Below are 14,953 nucleotides of genomic sequence, written 5' to 3' on the forward strand. Positions count from 1 at the left end.
ATCTTCCAGGATTGGCTCACTCCAAGGCGTTTATTCACCCTTCGAAGCTTGATACTCAACAGTTGTTGGACTACAGTAGGGATGAACACGATGTCTAACAGGCCTTTTCACAGGTCACTGTCATTGGAAGCATCATGTGTAGAGACTCGGAGTGTCGGAAGACAGTGTGTGTCGTCTCTGTTTGGAAAATGATGAAATAGCAGAGCACATACTTTGTGATTTCGCCGCTGTGGACAGTAGTATTCAGGCAGAGCCGTATTCTTACCATCTCACCTGAAAGACCACTCACCATACAAACTAATCGGCTTCGTTAACAAGCTGGGTTCATTTGGTCGAGTGTGAATAGGTGTGAACCACAATAAACCCTTGCGGGTTGCGGTGGAGGTCGAATAGACTCACTCACTTTTGACCTAATCTAACCAGCAGGCCCTTTGGGAGAGATACATGTTACGAGATTTCTATTTCGAAATATTCATATTCTCTTATCTGTTATAATTGAAATGGGCACATATCTAATAACCACTCTCTGTAAATAGGAGTGAATGTGGCATGGTGTCCTAAAACTACCTCCGGGATAATTTGTGGGTGTGAATCTGCTGAGAATAAACATATCGATATGACTTTTAATAATCAATGATGAAGAAAATATCCCATTTCTTACAGCTCCAAAGCTCAAAAATCATCATAATGCATAAAAAGATATTTTTCAGCTTACTGTTGGTGTGAAGTCACAGACATGTGGATTTTAGTACCCATCCTGATAACAATCTCTGCGTCATTTTATTTGTATTCAAAATGGAAATTCTCGTATTGGCGAAGAAAGGGATTTGCCTATATAGAACCAGAATTCATTTTCGGAAACACAAAACAATTTTTTAGAAACCAAGTTTCGTATGGTGCACTGTTTGATGAGTTCTATAGAAAATTCAAGTCAATGGGACTCAAGTACGGCGGAGTATATAACTTCTTTAAGCCAATTCTGATAGTGACAGACCTGAATCTAATAAAAGACCTCCTACAGAAAGATTTCGAGTATTTTCCCAATCGTGGATTTTATGTGGACGAAGAAAATGACCCGTTGGCCGGAAATTTGTTCTGTTTGGAAGATGAAAAATGGAAGGCACTCAGAGTTAAACTGAATCCAACTTTTTCATCAGGTATGAATCAGAAAAAATTAATCTCAGTACGCCTAAGTACATCAAGATTTGTATTCGTGAAGATAAATTTTCCTCCTGTACACATTTCCAAGTATTTCCAATAGATCACAAACATTGTCAGATTTTTTAAAACACATTATTAGCTGTTCCTATGCAAAAATGGACGTTCTCCAAATGAACGAGATCTTGAAAAGTATTGTTCACGGTTTGAAATGTTTCTTTTGGTCAATAATAGAGATTCGTTTAACCATTCGATGAAGAAGTATTAACATATTTGAAATCTATGAATGGAATAATGAAAACTCTTGGGCGAATGAGTACGGAATCGAATGAAGTTAAAATTTCAAGTTTTCAAATCAAGATTTTAAGTTTTAAATTTAAGTGTCTCATTTAAAAAAGGTGTATCTTCAAGTTCTGTCCCTAAACACCAGAACTGCAACACTCTTCTCGACGCACGTTTCACCAACCAAGTTGGGGTCTTCAGGAGATGAAGTGTACAAGTGTACATGTATCGAGAAGAGTTTTGCAGTTTGCCATAGGTTCCATTTCTACCTTCCAATGAAACTGGTGGCATACAATGAGTCTCCCTAACTTTCACTATTCTTTTCGTTTCGCATTTACATGCTTTGATATCGATTTTTACAGGGCAGTTTGAAAAACCGCAACACATGTTTCACTATACAGACGCTTCCTCAGGCGTGTTCATACTGATTGAAAAATGAAAAAGTCGAGGATATATGAAATAAGCGGTGAGGACTGAGACAAAAATATATCATTAAGACCAAGCCAGCCATCAAAACCCGTTAGATATAAATATTAACCATTTAAGAGCTATACAATAGTTTACTACATCTCCTGAAGACACCAACTTGGTTGGGAAAATGTGCATCGATATGAATATTGTAGTTCTGGTATTTGGGTATAGTGGTTGTTTTGGATTCATTCCACGCCAGAGGTTCCAGTTTCATCTTTAGTTTTACTTATTATTGATTCACTTCTACTCTCATACTCTTAAATTTCATACTCATTGTTTATTTCCTCTCATTTTCATTGTTTTCCTCATAGATTTCAAATTTGCTAAACATTTTTCGGAGAATGGAATTTCAAACCTCAAAAATACTTAGTTCACGGTGTCTTGAGGTGAACTTAGCAACGATGGACAACTGTCATTTACCTTGTTCTTCTGACATACATTACTCTTCTTTCATCCGATGTTCTAGACTCTAGACTATCAACGTTTAAGTCTCACATCAGACTGATGACTTTTCTGATGAAATCTATCAGCCTCAGCAAGTTCAAAGGCAGAGCTCCTTATCATGAGCAATAGTCAGAAATTCTAATTTACAAAACATTAGGAGTTGCTGTGATATATATTTCGTTGGCACAATTATTCCAAGTTCCTGAAATTTGACCTCTTGTTATTCCAGCTACATGATCGTGCTGAGATATTTCACTATAAATTTGACATCTTCGAGAAAACTGGTGAGCCACGAACAAAATAGATCTGACCACTCATAACATCCAAGTTTGAATGGTGAACCCTCATGCCAGACCCGGTCAAAGACTTTGAAAATATCAAGCCCGATGCTCTATATGTTTCTCGATTACATTATGTGAAGGTAGGTGATGTAAAAGATGAAAACTCATTGGGGGGCGTTAGAAAACTCCTATCCGATGAGGTGTCACCCATGGATGTAAGAGCCCTTCCAAATGGTGCCTCATACTGAAGTGTGCCGAAAGAATGGAAGGACTCCAACTGTCCCTGTAACAATGGATCAAGGGAAAGAGCTCACAATTCCAGCTTTTGAACTGAATTTACAGAGGAGATGGAGATACTCCAACTTTCCTTCCTGTAATATCGGATTAGGAACAGGAACTTCTTAGTTCTCCAACACTCCAAATCTAATAGATTAGGTTGTGTAGCCAGGAAGTGACTTGTGGCCTTCTCAACAGTAGAATATTTTATGAACTTGCTTGCCTTGTAGCAAATTCTTGAGCAACAGAAGCAGAATATGCATCAAGAGAAGCAACCATCTCCTCCTGAACAGGTCCTTATACTTAAACGATGATTCACCCATACCAGATGCGAGAAAGTCCTGCATGGTATAATTCAATATGTCAACCTCAATAAGACACGATTCTAGAGCTGCACATTCCGATATGGATGCTTACAAGTTACCTGGGAGGTTCAGGACAGCGTCTCCTGTATGATGGGTACAGTAAGTATCCTGCAGCTATCTCTTTGAAATGCCACACTAGGTCCTCACTAGAGTAAGGAAAATGTACCATCGTCTGTTAACTCAGGAGTAGATTATTTTTCGTCAGACTCACCAAATAAAATAATTGGTTCCATTGAGAAGCTGGATTTATTTGGTCGAGTTGAATAGGTGTGAGCCACAATAAACCTTTTCACTGGAGAGCACTCACTTCAGATCTACCTATACTATATATAATAGATGTTAAGGAAATTCTCCTTGCTTTTTTGGGTGTAGGTTAAACACCAGTGGTATTCGTGTGGTCTTCCAGAAAAAAGAAAAGTATATGTGTGTTGTAAACTCTTCATCTAGACCTACTTTATAAAGAAAATTATCCCCGTGGATCCCGCGACTAATTATCAGATTTATAATCATGTTTAGAACATTTCTGACGTATATTTTTCCTTTCACAACTTCGGTAATAATAAATAGTGTTTTACCCTCTTCTCAATACATAGTATTAAATTGAGAGCGAATAAATTTTTTGTATCAATTTTGCATACTTGAAAAACTTTTTTAGGGAAAGTGAAAATGATGCACCAGATTATATTAGAATGCACAACAGATCTACTCGATATGCTCCAAACCAATTCGGCACAAGGAAATCCTGTTAACGTAAGAGAAGCAATGATGTGTTTCACAACTAACGTCATAGGTTCTGTGGCTTTTGGAATTAAGTGCAACACCTTCAAGGATCCAAATTCGGAGTTCGCCAAGTTCAGCCAGACAATGATCAAACTCAATTTCAGAAATATCCTAAAAATGTTTATAATACCTGAGTATGTTCCAAAATGGTTTTTGAAAAAAGTTGGTTTTCGTGTGATACCCAAATCCTTAGAGAATTTTTACAAGAACTTGGTCACAAGTACGATCGACTATAGAGAAAAGAATAACATTCACAGAAATGACTTTCTGCATTTCCTACTGCAGTTGAAGAATTTGGGAAAAGTCACAGATGATGGCACTCTCTGCAAGGACCCAAGTGCCAAATCTCTGTTGACCGTGAATGAAATCGTAGCCCAATGTTACATTTTTTTTCTAGCGGGGTCAGAAACTTCAGCTACTACTATTAGCTCTGCACTTTTGGAACTGGCTGTCAATCACGATATCCAGGAAAAGGCCAGACATGAAATAAGGGAAGTGTTGAAGAAACACAATGGAGAAGTGACGTATGAAGCCTTGGGTGACATGACCTACTTGGATCTAATCATGATGGGTAAGTCATTTCTGACTTGGTGTGCCAGGTAGTCAAACGATAAATTTCTGCTGCTTGGAGCTATCTGACTTGCCCATTTCCTTCACGTCTTCTTTTTCTTCATCTATAAGTCCCATTTCAAAAATTCCTTTGTTGCACTGCCGATTCCTGCTTTGCTGAAGCGGTCCCAGGTCCCCGTTTGCGTTTTCTCGCCATATTTTTTCATCATACCCATTCCATACCAAATCCCATACCCATTCCATATTCTTTCAGACATAATTTGGGTTGTCCACTCTAGTTTTACTTAAAATTTTCAAACGAAGTAGTTATTTGTTCTGCTATATAGGTATACATATATTTTTTCTAGAAACTCTACGTAAACATTCCCCAGCTGCTAAATTGCTGAGGAAGTGTGGTAAACCTTATACAATACCTGGTAGCAACTGCGTAATAGAGGCTGGCACTTCATTGATCATTCCTGTATATTCCATACAGAGAGATCCAGATATTTACCCTGACCCAGAACAATTTGACCCAGAAAGATTCACTTCAGAAAACAAATCTAAGAGACATCCTTGTAGTTTTCTGTCCTTCGGAGATGGACCAAGATATTGCATAGGTATGTACTCAATCTCTATATTAACCTCTAACGAAGAGTTTCAATAAAGTATTGTCTGTTTGATATTGACATCCAACCCCAGACAGCGTTGAGGCTAGTACCACTGATGATACCTATGATGGGTCGAAACAGCGATGTCTGGTCTCGGATCATAAATGCGTTGTATTTGGGTTCTGTAATGAAAGACAGAGAACGAATCCTGTCGTCAGTCGATATCGAAGATTGGCTTTACAACTGATGGCCTTGTAGAGCCTAGTCATTGTCTAAGCCTTAGACACTGGCCTAGTTTATCTTTGATATTCGAGGATTGAGTTCTCTATCGATTCTATAGATGGCGTCTTCCTAAAGAAGAGATGTCATCAGTCTCATAGATGAATCATTTATTCATTTTATTATTCGTTTATTCAAATGTGCAATTTTCAAAAAAAATATTAAATTTTTATATGTATTGAGCACTTACATTTATTCGAATATTTCGTACCTGAGCAAATGAAACAGGTTATCAAACATAATTAGGAATGATTGAATAGTGCGATGAATAGCTTGACTTTAGGGAACCACCACGGTTCAGAGGAAAGGACCGTTACAAAGACTAGTGACTTTAGGTAGTTGAATTTTCAATATATATATTTCCCGTTTTATTTAAAATAAAAATAAAACTTCGATCATTCTATCGTTAGCTATAAGCTATAATTACACATATTAAAAGTGTAACTGTTGGTCTGTACGTTTTTGTATGCAGATCTCAAAAATGTCTCAACCGATTTGGGTGCGAGTTTAGTAATATATTGCCTAAGCTACACTCAAAATCACATTTTTTGAAAGAAAATACTCTAAAAATATCATAAATTTACAATAGAAACTGAAATCAATAGATCGAAAAAATTGTCAGACCCGACAATCACAAAAATTAATAACAAACATGATTTAGCAATTTACCACAAACCAACTCATACACGTACACAACTATTAAAAACCATTCTTATCACCCTTTTCAACATAAACTAGCAGCTTATCACAGCATAATCCACAGACTCATCAGTGTCCCCATGTCAACATAGAATTTCAATAATAAACTAAATTTGAGTAAATAGCAACTTCAATCCGGATATGATTCATCACATCCTCGACAAAAAATATTCAAACAAGCCGTTAAACAAGTATACCTTCACATAAAAGATTATACCAACACTTTCAAAATGCTGACCAAAATGCTAACATATACAAGAAAGGCATCAGCAAAGATAAGTAGACTACTAACTAAACATAACATAAGTAGCATACAAGACTGATTACATATGATATATAAAAAACAACAAATACAGTATCAACAAGGACTACAAATCTGGTGTCTACAAGCTGAGATGTAGTTCGCGCCCAAAGGTTTATATTGGAAGAACATCTAGAAATTTTAAAACCAGAATTTCCGAACACAAAAGAAGTTCTGATTCAAAGAAAACCAATTCAACCTATCTGTTAGATAACAACTTCGATTTCGACATGAACCACGACGTACTACCCACAGAAAATAATCTCTCACCGTGCTTAAATGATATGCAAAGAAAAAATGAGTTTTATGCAAAGGGTCTTTTAGGGCATCTATCTATTCATCATATAGCATAATAGTAGTGCCGAAGATATACGAGGTGTTTCAAATTCGATCCTCACCATTGGGATCTCGGAAACTATGAGAGATACGAAGATGGTTAAATTGGGGCAAAGTTGCTCATTTACCTGACTAACAATATGCCGTTGAGAAAGTCCTGAAATCCCAAGTATATCCGAAGATATCCGGAAAAAATAGAAATTTCGGAAAATGGTTTTTATTTTTTTTCTGGCTTTATTTTTCGAAGGATTGGAAAATAAATTGCACTCATGTATCACCACTCTTTCCCTGCTACATAATGGTGTTTTCAGATTTGCTATCCGACGTTTCGTCTTCCGACCACCATCATCAACTTTATTTTTTCTTATGGGCGCTACATTGGATTCTTTCTGTTTCGAATAGAACCAAATTTTACCTTTTTAATGATGTATCATAAGTTATCATTCTTTTTCGAAAAATTGGAGATATTGAAAAAAAAAATTCTTATCATAATATGATTTGACTTTGATGTTTCTAAATTTGACTTTCAATTTGTTACACTCAATGACATTTTGTTATTGTACAAGTCATTGAATTTTTGGCGAAAAATGGCTTTCACGAATGAAGAAAAAAGCGATACCTATGATATAAATTTATTACAAATACGATAGAAACAGTGTTAGGACATCGGAAATGTATTCAAACTTATATCCCGAAAGACGACAACCACATCGAACTATGTTATTGGATCAAAATCTCACCGAGTTTGGTTCATTTGAAAAGCCGAGGAAAAAATACTTGTCAAAATAGACCAGGAAACTGAAGAAAATTTGAGGTATGAGGTAAGTTAGACATTGTGTCCTTTTCACTGAAAATCAATGATTTGCAGATTAACATGAACCCGGAAAAATCTACACGTCAAATTTCCTCCGAAATGAATTTGTCATACAAGTTCTTGGATACATCTCAAAAAAAAGCGGTTAGAAATGTTACAAAATACACATATCTCAAAAATTGCATCCAGGTCATCCCAAAAGGCGATTAGAATTTTGTAATTGGCTAATAAGGAGACCTGATATTCCTGTTTTCCTGGAAAATGTAATTTGGACATAAACAATCCCAGGCAGTTCCGAGAAATTCGACCTCGAGTGCAATTTAGTATTAACGTGTGCAGGAATTTACAAAGATAGAATTTTGGGTCCTTATTTATTTGACGAAATTCTGAATGGGAAACCTACCAGCAGTTTTTAATGTTGATTTTAGAAAACTATTCGAATAACAACGTCTGGTTTCAACATTATGGTGCTCCACCACACACTACCAGTCGAGTATCTAATTACTTGACTGAAATATTTGATGATAAATGAAAAGGAAATAATGGGCCGGGAAGAAATAGAGTTTATGGTCAGAGGGAATATCAAAATATTGAGGAACTTCAACACAGCATCGTTAGAGAGTTCGGAAGATTGAGGAGGAGGAAAATTATTCGTGCAGTGAGTAATATTCAAAGAACGGCACAGTTGTGTTATCATGAACAAGGCCAGCATTTTGAGCATTCGCTGTGATTTACTTTTGTCTTCACATTTTAATAATAATAATAATAATACACAAGGTGCAGGGCCTGCCGCGAGGCGCCCGAGACCCTAATGCACTTGCTATCAGCATGTCCAGCATATGCGGTCTCGGCCTTTATCCATCGACATAACGCGGCCCTAAGAGTGCTATATTACCATCTACGGCACTCTTACGGTATTGACGAGACACCGGTTTTGCCCTATAGTCTAGTTCACATGTACTTTTTTTGTAACATTTTTCAGCCCTGTCCAAAAATTACGACCAAGGTGTCATTCGATTCGTATTTTTGCCTAGAAAGTTTATGGAAAAGTCCGAAAACGCACCGATAAAAATTTCGAAAGTTATAAACAATTAAGTGAAAAAAATGGGGCTTTAGTTTTTTCTTAATATCTCGGAAAATTTTCAAAATTTTGGAAATTTGAAAAAAGATTTGAAAAGATCAATGAATTTGCGTAAAAAAAGTCCCGACTCCCGAAACTGTATCTCGATTATTTATAATTTTTACAGAGCCCTGAAAATAGAGCCAAAAGCGGGTAGTCTGGCTTCCGCGCGCCTTTCGTCACTGACATAAAAACAAAAAAAATATTTAAACATATTAAATGTAAATATTGAGGAATGGAAAAATTCATGTAATGTTGGGATACATCAGTAAACAATAATCCGCAGTCAAAAAGTTTTTATCCCAATTTTAACGTTAATTATAAATTTGTTATTTTTTTATAATTAATAACTTTTTCTGAATTGAAAGTTAATATAAAAATCCCTATAATTATTAAACTAAAACCCTGGCATTTTTTTCCTTTGGTGAAGTTATCCTTAATAGGCAAAAAAATAGATTACCGTTGCCAAAATGAAAAAGTTGTTATTTTCAATTTTTTTACTAACAATTGAAAATTATAATTTTATAAAAAATACATTACAAATTTTTTTTTTCTAATTTTTTATTGTTTCAATGTCCCATGGCTAAAAACTAATTATTAATATTTTTTTTTAATTTTTTACAGCTATTGTTAATAAATTTATCATAAACAAATACAGTGTTTATAAGCAATTCGAATTTTTTTTTTGCATTATGTTAATTTTTAGAAAAAAAATGGTTTCTCAAAAAAATTTCTTTGTTGCTAAAAAATGCGTCTGTTAATCAACAATCGTTTTTTGCAACTAAATATTAAAATTAAGGAACCGTTTTTTTTTAATCATAAATTCTATTTTTCTTTAAGGTTTTAAAAAAATTTTGTTATGAACAAATTATTTTTTTTTATTTATTTTTTTCAATACTTTGTTCTATGATAAAAGTAACTATGTATTTTTTTTAATATCACAATATTAAAGTTTTGTAAAAAATTGAATAAATTAAAAAAAACACATAGTTACTTTTATTATAGAACAAAGTATTGAAAAAAAATTTGTTCATAACAATTTTTTTTAAATAAACAATTGAATAAAAATTTAAAAAAAAAGTTTTTTCAAAACCTCAAAGAACAATTGAATTTATAATTTAAAAAAAAAACCGTTCCTTAATTTCAATATTTAGTTGCAAAAAACGATTGTTAATTAATAAACGCATTTTTTAGCAACACAGAATTTTTTTTAAGAAACCATTTTTTTTCTAAAAATCATGATTTTTTTCCATTAACATAATGCAAAAAAAAAATTCGAATTGCTTATAAACACTGTATTTGTTTATAATAAATTTATTAACAATAGCTGTATATAAATAAAAAGAAATATAAGTAATTAGTTTTTAGCCATGAGACATGGCCATGAGACAATAAAAAATTAGAAAAAAAAATTGTAATGTATTTTTTATAAAATTATAATTTTCAATTGTTAGTAAAAAAATTGAAAATAACAATTTTTTTATTTTGGCAACGGTAATCTATTTTTTTGCCTATTGAGGATAACTTCACCGAAGGAAAAAATGCCAGGGTTTTAGTTTAATAATTATAGGGATTTTTATATTAACTTTCAATTCAGAAAAAGTTATTAATTAACAAATTTATAATTTACGTTAAAATTGGGAAAAAAATTTTTTGACTGCGGATTATTGTTTATTGATGTATCCCAACATTACATGAATTTTTTCATTCCTCAATATTTACATTTAATATGTTTGAATAATTTTTTTTGTTTTTATGTCAGAATGTCGAAAGGCGCGCGGAAGCCAGACTACCCGCCTTTGGCTCTATTTTCAGCGCTCTGTAAAAATTATAAATAATCGAGATACAGTTTCGGGAGTCAGGACTTTTTTTACGCAAATTCATTGATCTTTTCAAATCTTTTTTCAAATTTCCAAAATTTTGAAAATTTTCCGAGATATTAAGAAAAAACTGAAGCCCCATTTTTTTTCACTTAATTGTTTATAACTTTTGTAATTTTTATCGGCGCGTTTTCGGACCTTTCCTTAAACTTTCTAGGCAAAAATAAGAATCGAATGACACCTTGGTCGTAATTTTTGAACAGGGTTGAAAAATGTCACCAAAAAGAGCTAAATCGAGTACATGTGAACCAGACTACTACGCTCCGGGGGATATTGAATCCGTTGTGGGCAACGAGAAGTGCCGAATTTATTGCAACTATTCGTTCCCCGCCCTCAGGCTCATACAAGCTAATAAGCCTGATGTGGTCCTTCTCGACCACCATATCAAAACGATATTTGTCGTGGAGTTTTCAGCTCCTGGCGAAACGAATATCGTCAGAAAAGAGGAGGAAAAACGGATAAAATATCGAGATTTTCTCTTCAAACTCCGCAGTCCTTGGTGGAATGATGTCCTCTCTACTCTCGAATCTTAAAATCATACCGGCTTGCCGCACTAAGGCAGAAATCTTAGCCGCACAGATGCAGAAGGCTGTCATTCTTGGCTCACTGCGCTTGCTCAGGGCACATGATTCTCGAACCCAATGATCACTTACCCCACGGTGTGGGGAGTGGTCATTGGTTGATAATGCTGGCGCGCCCTCCCATATGTATTGGGGCTTCGAGGGATTGGGCCTGACCAGCGCACACTACGGTGAAAAAATAATAATAATAATTGCTGGCGCGCCCTACCGAATGTATCGGGGCTTCGGGGGATAAGGCCTAACCAGCGCACACTACGGTGAAAATAATAATAATAATAATAATAATAATAATAATACGTTTATTCACTCAAAGAGTTTATCACAATTATGTCAGATACATTGGATTTAAAATTCGATAAATATGAGGACAAAAAGGAGAGAAGTTCAACGTAGTTGCTCTTCCACTTCTCCCTGGGAAAAAATGTTTTTTTCAACACAAGACAAAAATACATAAGCTAATTTTGTGGTAATAACAAATTTATATATTTGTATACAAATGAGTAATGAAAGCATACAAGTGTAACACAAAAAAAACTAAAAGAAGAAAAATAGAAATGAAATTATTGAAGAATTCTCATACGTATTGCTCTTTGAAATATTTGTAATAACTAGACAGTACATGTATGTATAGAAAATCGTATTATCAGTTTTTCTATTGCAGTTTTGCTTTGAAAAGAGTTCTTGTTCATTCAGTAGTTTGAGTTTGATTTCTTTTTTGAATTTGTGACATTTCATTTTTTTTATTTCAATAGATAAACCAGTCCAACGTTGTACGACTACACAAGTGAAAGATTTATGATAAGAAGCGGTCCTGTGAATTGGAAAGACAAAATTTGTGTTATGATGTCTAGTTCTGTGTGCATGACTGTTTAGCTTGAACAATTTTGGGAATTAAAGTGTAGAAATGGAGTTTCCGTCGTTTCTTCATATTGAGCTCAGAATGGCTATTTAGGTACGGAGTAATGTGTTCTCGGGATGGTATATTGAAGGAGTAACGCATACAGGAGTTTTGAACGTGTTGAATTTCCTTGGCTGTAGATGCAGCAACAGAATGTGTATATACTACATCGGCATAGTCGAATAAGCTGAGTATTAAAGTGTTACAATGTTCATATTTCATACTGGGAGCGATAACATTTTTATAGTTATATAAGTGTTTCAGTCTCATAAAAGCGATTTTCCGTTTTTGGGAAATGTGTTTGGAGAAAGTTAGGGAGCTATCCAAATAAACGTCTAAATTTTTGACTACGTTCACTGGATTCATTATATCATTTGATAATTTTATTTGCATATTTGTTTGTTGTAAATACGAAAGTGCGCTTGAGGTGCCAATGAACAAAACTTGGAATTTACTTGGATTAATTTTCAAGCAGTGGGAGTCAGAATTTCTTTTTATCGCCTCTAGGTCTTCGTTTATGTTATTTTCTGCAGTTCTATAATATTTCTATAATAGAATCATCAGCGTATTGATGTAACTCGCAATGATGGGTACTACAATCCATGTCAAAAATATAAATTGAGAAAAAATGTGCCTCAAAATAGATCCTTGTGGAACTCCTCGTTCAATGGTTTTCATAGAGGATCTAACTATACATTCGTTTTTTATTACAGATACACACTGGTAATAGAGAATCGAAGTAACTTCTCACCCAGTTGACACTACCAGAGGATAGACCTAGATATTGGAGCTTTGATAACAATACGGGGTGACTGATAAGTGTCAGAGGTTTTTGAAAAATTCAAAAGTTAATTATTGTTATTTGTTCAGAGTTCTATTTTCATTGAAAAGGACACATGGTCTAATTTACCTACTTCATTTATCAAATTTTGATTGTTGATGGTTGTCGTCTCCGTATTTTTTCATTGGCTTTTCAAACGAATCAAACTCGGTGAGATGTTGATGCAATAACTTGGACATAGTTCGATGTGGTTGTCGTCTTTCGGGAGTTTAAATACATTTCCGACGTCCTAACACTGTTTCTATCGTATTTGTAATAAACTGGTATCTCCATTCGTGAAAGCCATTTTTCGCCAAAAATTCAATGACTTGTACAAAAACAAAATATCATTAAGTGTAACAAATTGAAAGTCAAATTTAGGAACATCAAAATCGAAGCCTATTATGATTAGAATTAATTTGTTTCAATATCTTCAATTTTTCAAAAAAAAAACTTATAATACATCATTGAAAAGGTGAAATCTGGTTATATTCAAAACAGAAAGAATCCAATGTAGCGCCTATAAAAAAAAATAAAGTTGATGGCGGTGGCCGGAAGACGAAACGTCGGATATCAGATCTGAAACACCATTATGTAGCAGGGATAAAGTGGCAATGTGGAAGTGCAACTTATTTACGAATCCTTCGAAAAATAAAGCCAGAAAAAAATAAAAACCGTTTTCCGAAATTTCTGTTTTTCCGGATATCTCTGGATATACTCGGAATTTAAGAACTTTATCAATTTAACCATCTTCGTATCTCTCATAGTTTCCGAGATCCCAATGGTGAGTACCGAATTTGAAACACCCTGTAGTGTAATAAGAACGCATCTTAAATGAATTATCAATTTCCACATACTATGTTTTAGCATGGACCAGCCAAAATACATCAGAATATTTTAGGAAAACTCAAAAGTTGAAGCCCTCGTGAACGTAGTCTCTTAGTAGAATACAATATAAATCAATAAGTCTTTGAACAATTTATATTTCAGTTTTGGAAAATCAACAACATGTTCGCATTATGCAATTGATGGTTCATGTAACATATATATTTTATCAACAGGGTTTGAATAGCTATACTGACTGTGCCCATGAAGTTCATCAAATTTTATACGTGAAATCTGCAAGTAATTTTTCATAATAACCCAATTGCGCGATACATACTTTTGAAGTTACTTTATACATTGTAGGAAGATTTTTGTTTTTGTACTACTACTACTACTTTACTTTCAGGTATAAGAATGGGAAAACTACAAATAAAAATTGGTCTGGCTGAAATCCTCAAGAATTTCAAAGTATTTCTCAACGAAAGAACATCTTATCCAATAGAATACGAGAGCACTCTAGTAAGCTCTGTACCAAAAGGAGGTATTTGGCTCAATCTGGAAAAAGTAGAAAAATACTAGTTTCAGTGAATTATGTTGTAAAAGCAATTGAAAAGATTTTAATGTATAGGGTGGATAATCGATTTTATCGCAAGAAAACTGTCAAAAGGGTGAACTTCTCGCAAGAATCCAAAAAACACGTTAAGTAGGACAAGTTTTGACCCTTGAGCGGTGGTGGCAATCTCCTTTTGTTTCAATTGGGACTGCGGGTCAATTAGAAAGAGGTGCTTCGCTTATGACTATACTCTGTCCATCTAAGCAATCTAAGCTCCAAAACATCATCATGCATAGTACACGTGATCTCCCAGACAAGGCTGTTTGTACAGAGTCGCACTAAGGAACGATCAAAATTTTATTTGTTTTTTTTGATAATATGCGGCTGGGTATAGGATATTTTTAGGTGGAGTTTAGGGACACACATTAGCAGTTTCTTCAGCCGTATCAGTACTTGACATTTTAAAATTTTCAAACTTGAAAATACCGTGTATGTACACACCGGTATATTGGAGGTCATCCCGACCAAATGAAATTAATTTCAGCTATTCATATATACTTACGACGAATTTTCCAAACGGAATACCTACGTTGCACCGGTGTCTGATGGTTTTACTTCAGCTTTAAGCGC

The 14,953-nt window shown here is 34.4% G+C and overlaps 1 protein-coding gene across 2 annotated transcripts in view; it reads left to right on the forward strand.

Annotated features, from left to right (window-relative positions):
• The window catches only part of LOC111504399 (probable cytochrome P450 6a14), a 22,643-nt gene extending 8,111 nt beyond the window's left edge, over positions 1-14,532 (forward strand). The window contains exons 2-5 of one of the 2 annotated variants that reach the window (XM_074169849.1): positions 711-1,157; positions 3,933-4,628; positions 4,975-5,226; positions 14,177-14,532. In XM_074169849.1, coding sequence (XP_074025950.1) covers positions 737-1,157; positions 3,933-4,628; positions 4,975-5,226; positions 14,177-14,349 — 1,542 coding nt within the window. In that variant the 5' untranslated portion in view covers positions 711-736 and the 3' untranslated portion in view covers positions 14,350-14,532. The remainder of the gene's footprint in view (positions 1-710; positions 1,158-3,932; positions 4,629-4,974; positions 5,227-14,176) is intronic. The other variant, XM_074169851.1, reaches the window with a different exon arrangement.
• The last annotated feature ends 421 nt before the right edge of the window (positions 14,533-14,953 follow it).

The sequence above is a fragment of the Leptinotarsa decemlineata genome, unplaced genomic scaffold, assembly GCF_025532065.1.
Source record: "Leptinotarsa decemlineata unplaced genomic scaffold, Ldec_3_MD MMD2_P_RNA_scaffold_6, whole genome shotgun sequence".
NCBI lineage: Eukaryota > Metazoa > Arthropoda > Insecta > Coleoptera > Chrysomelidae > Leptinotarsa > Leptinotarsa decemlineata.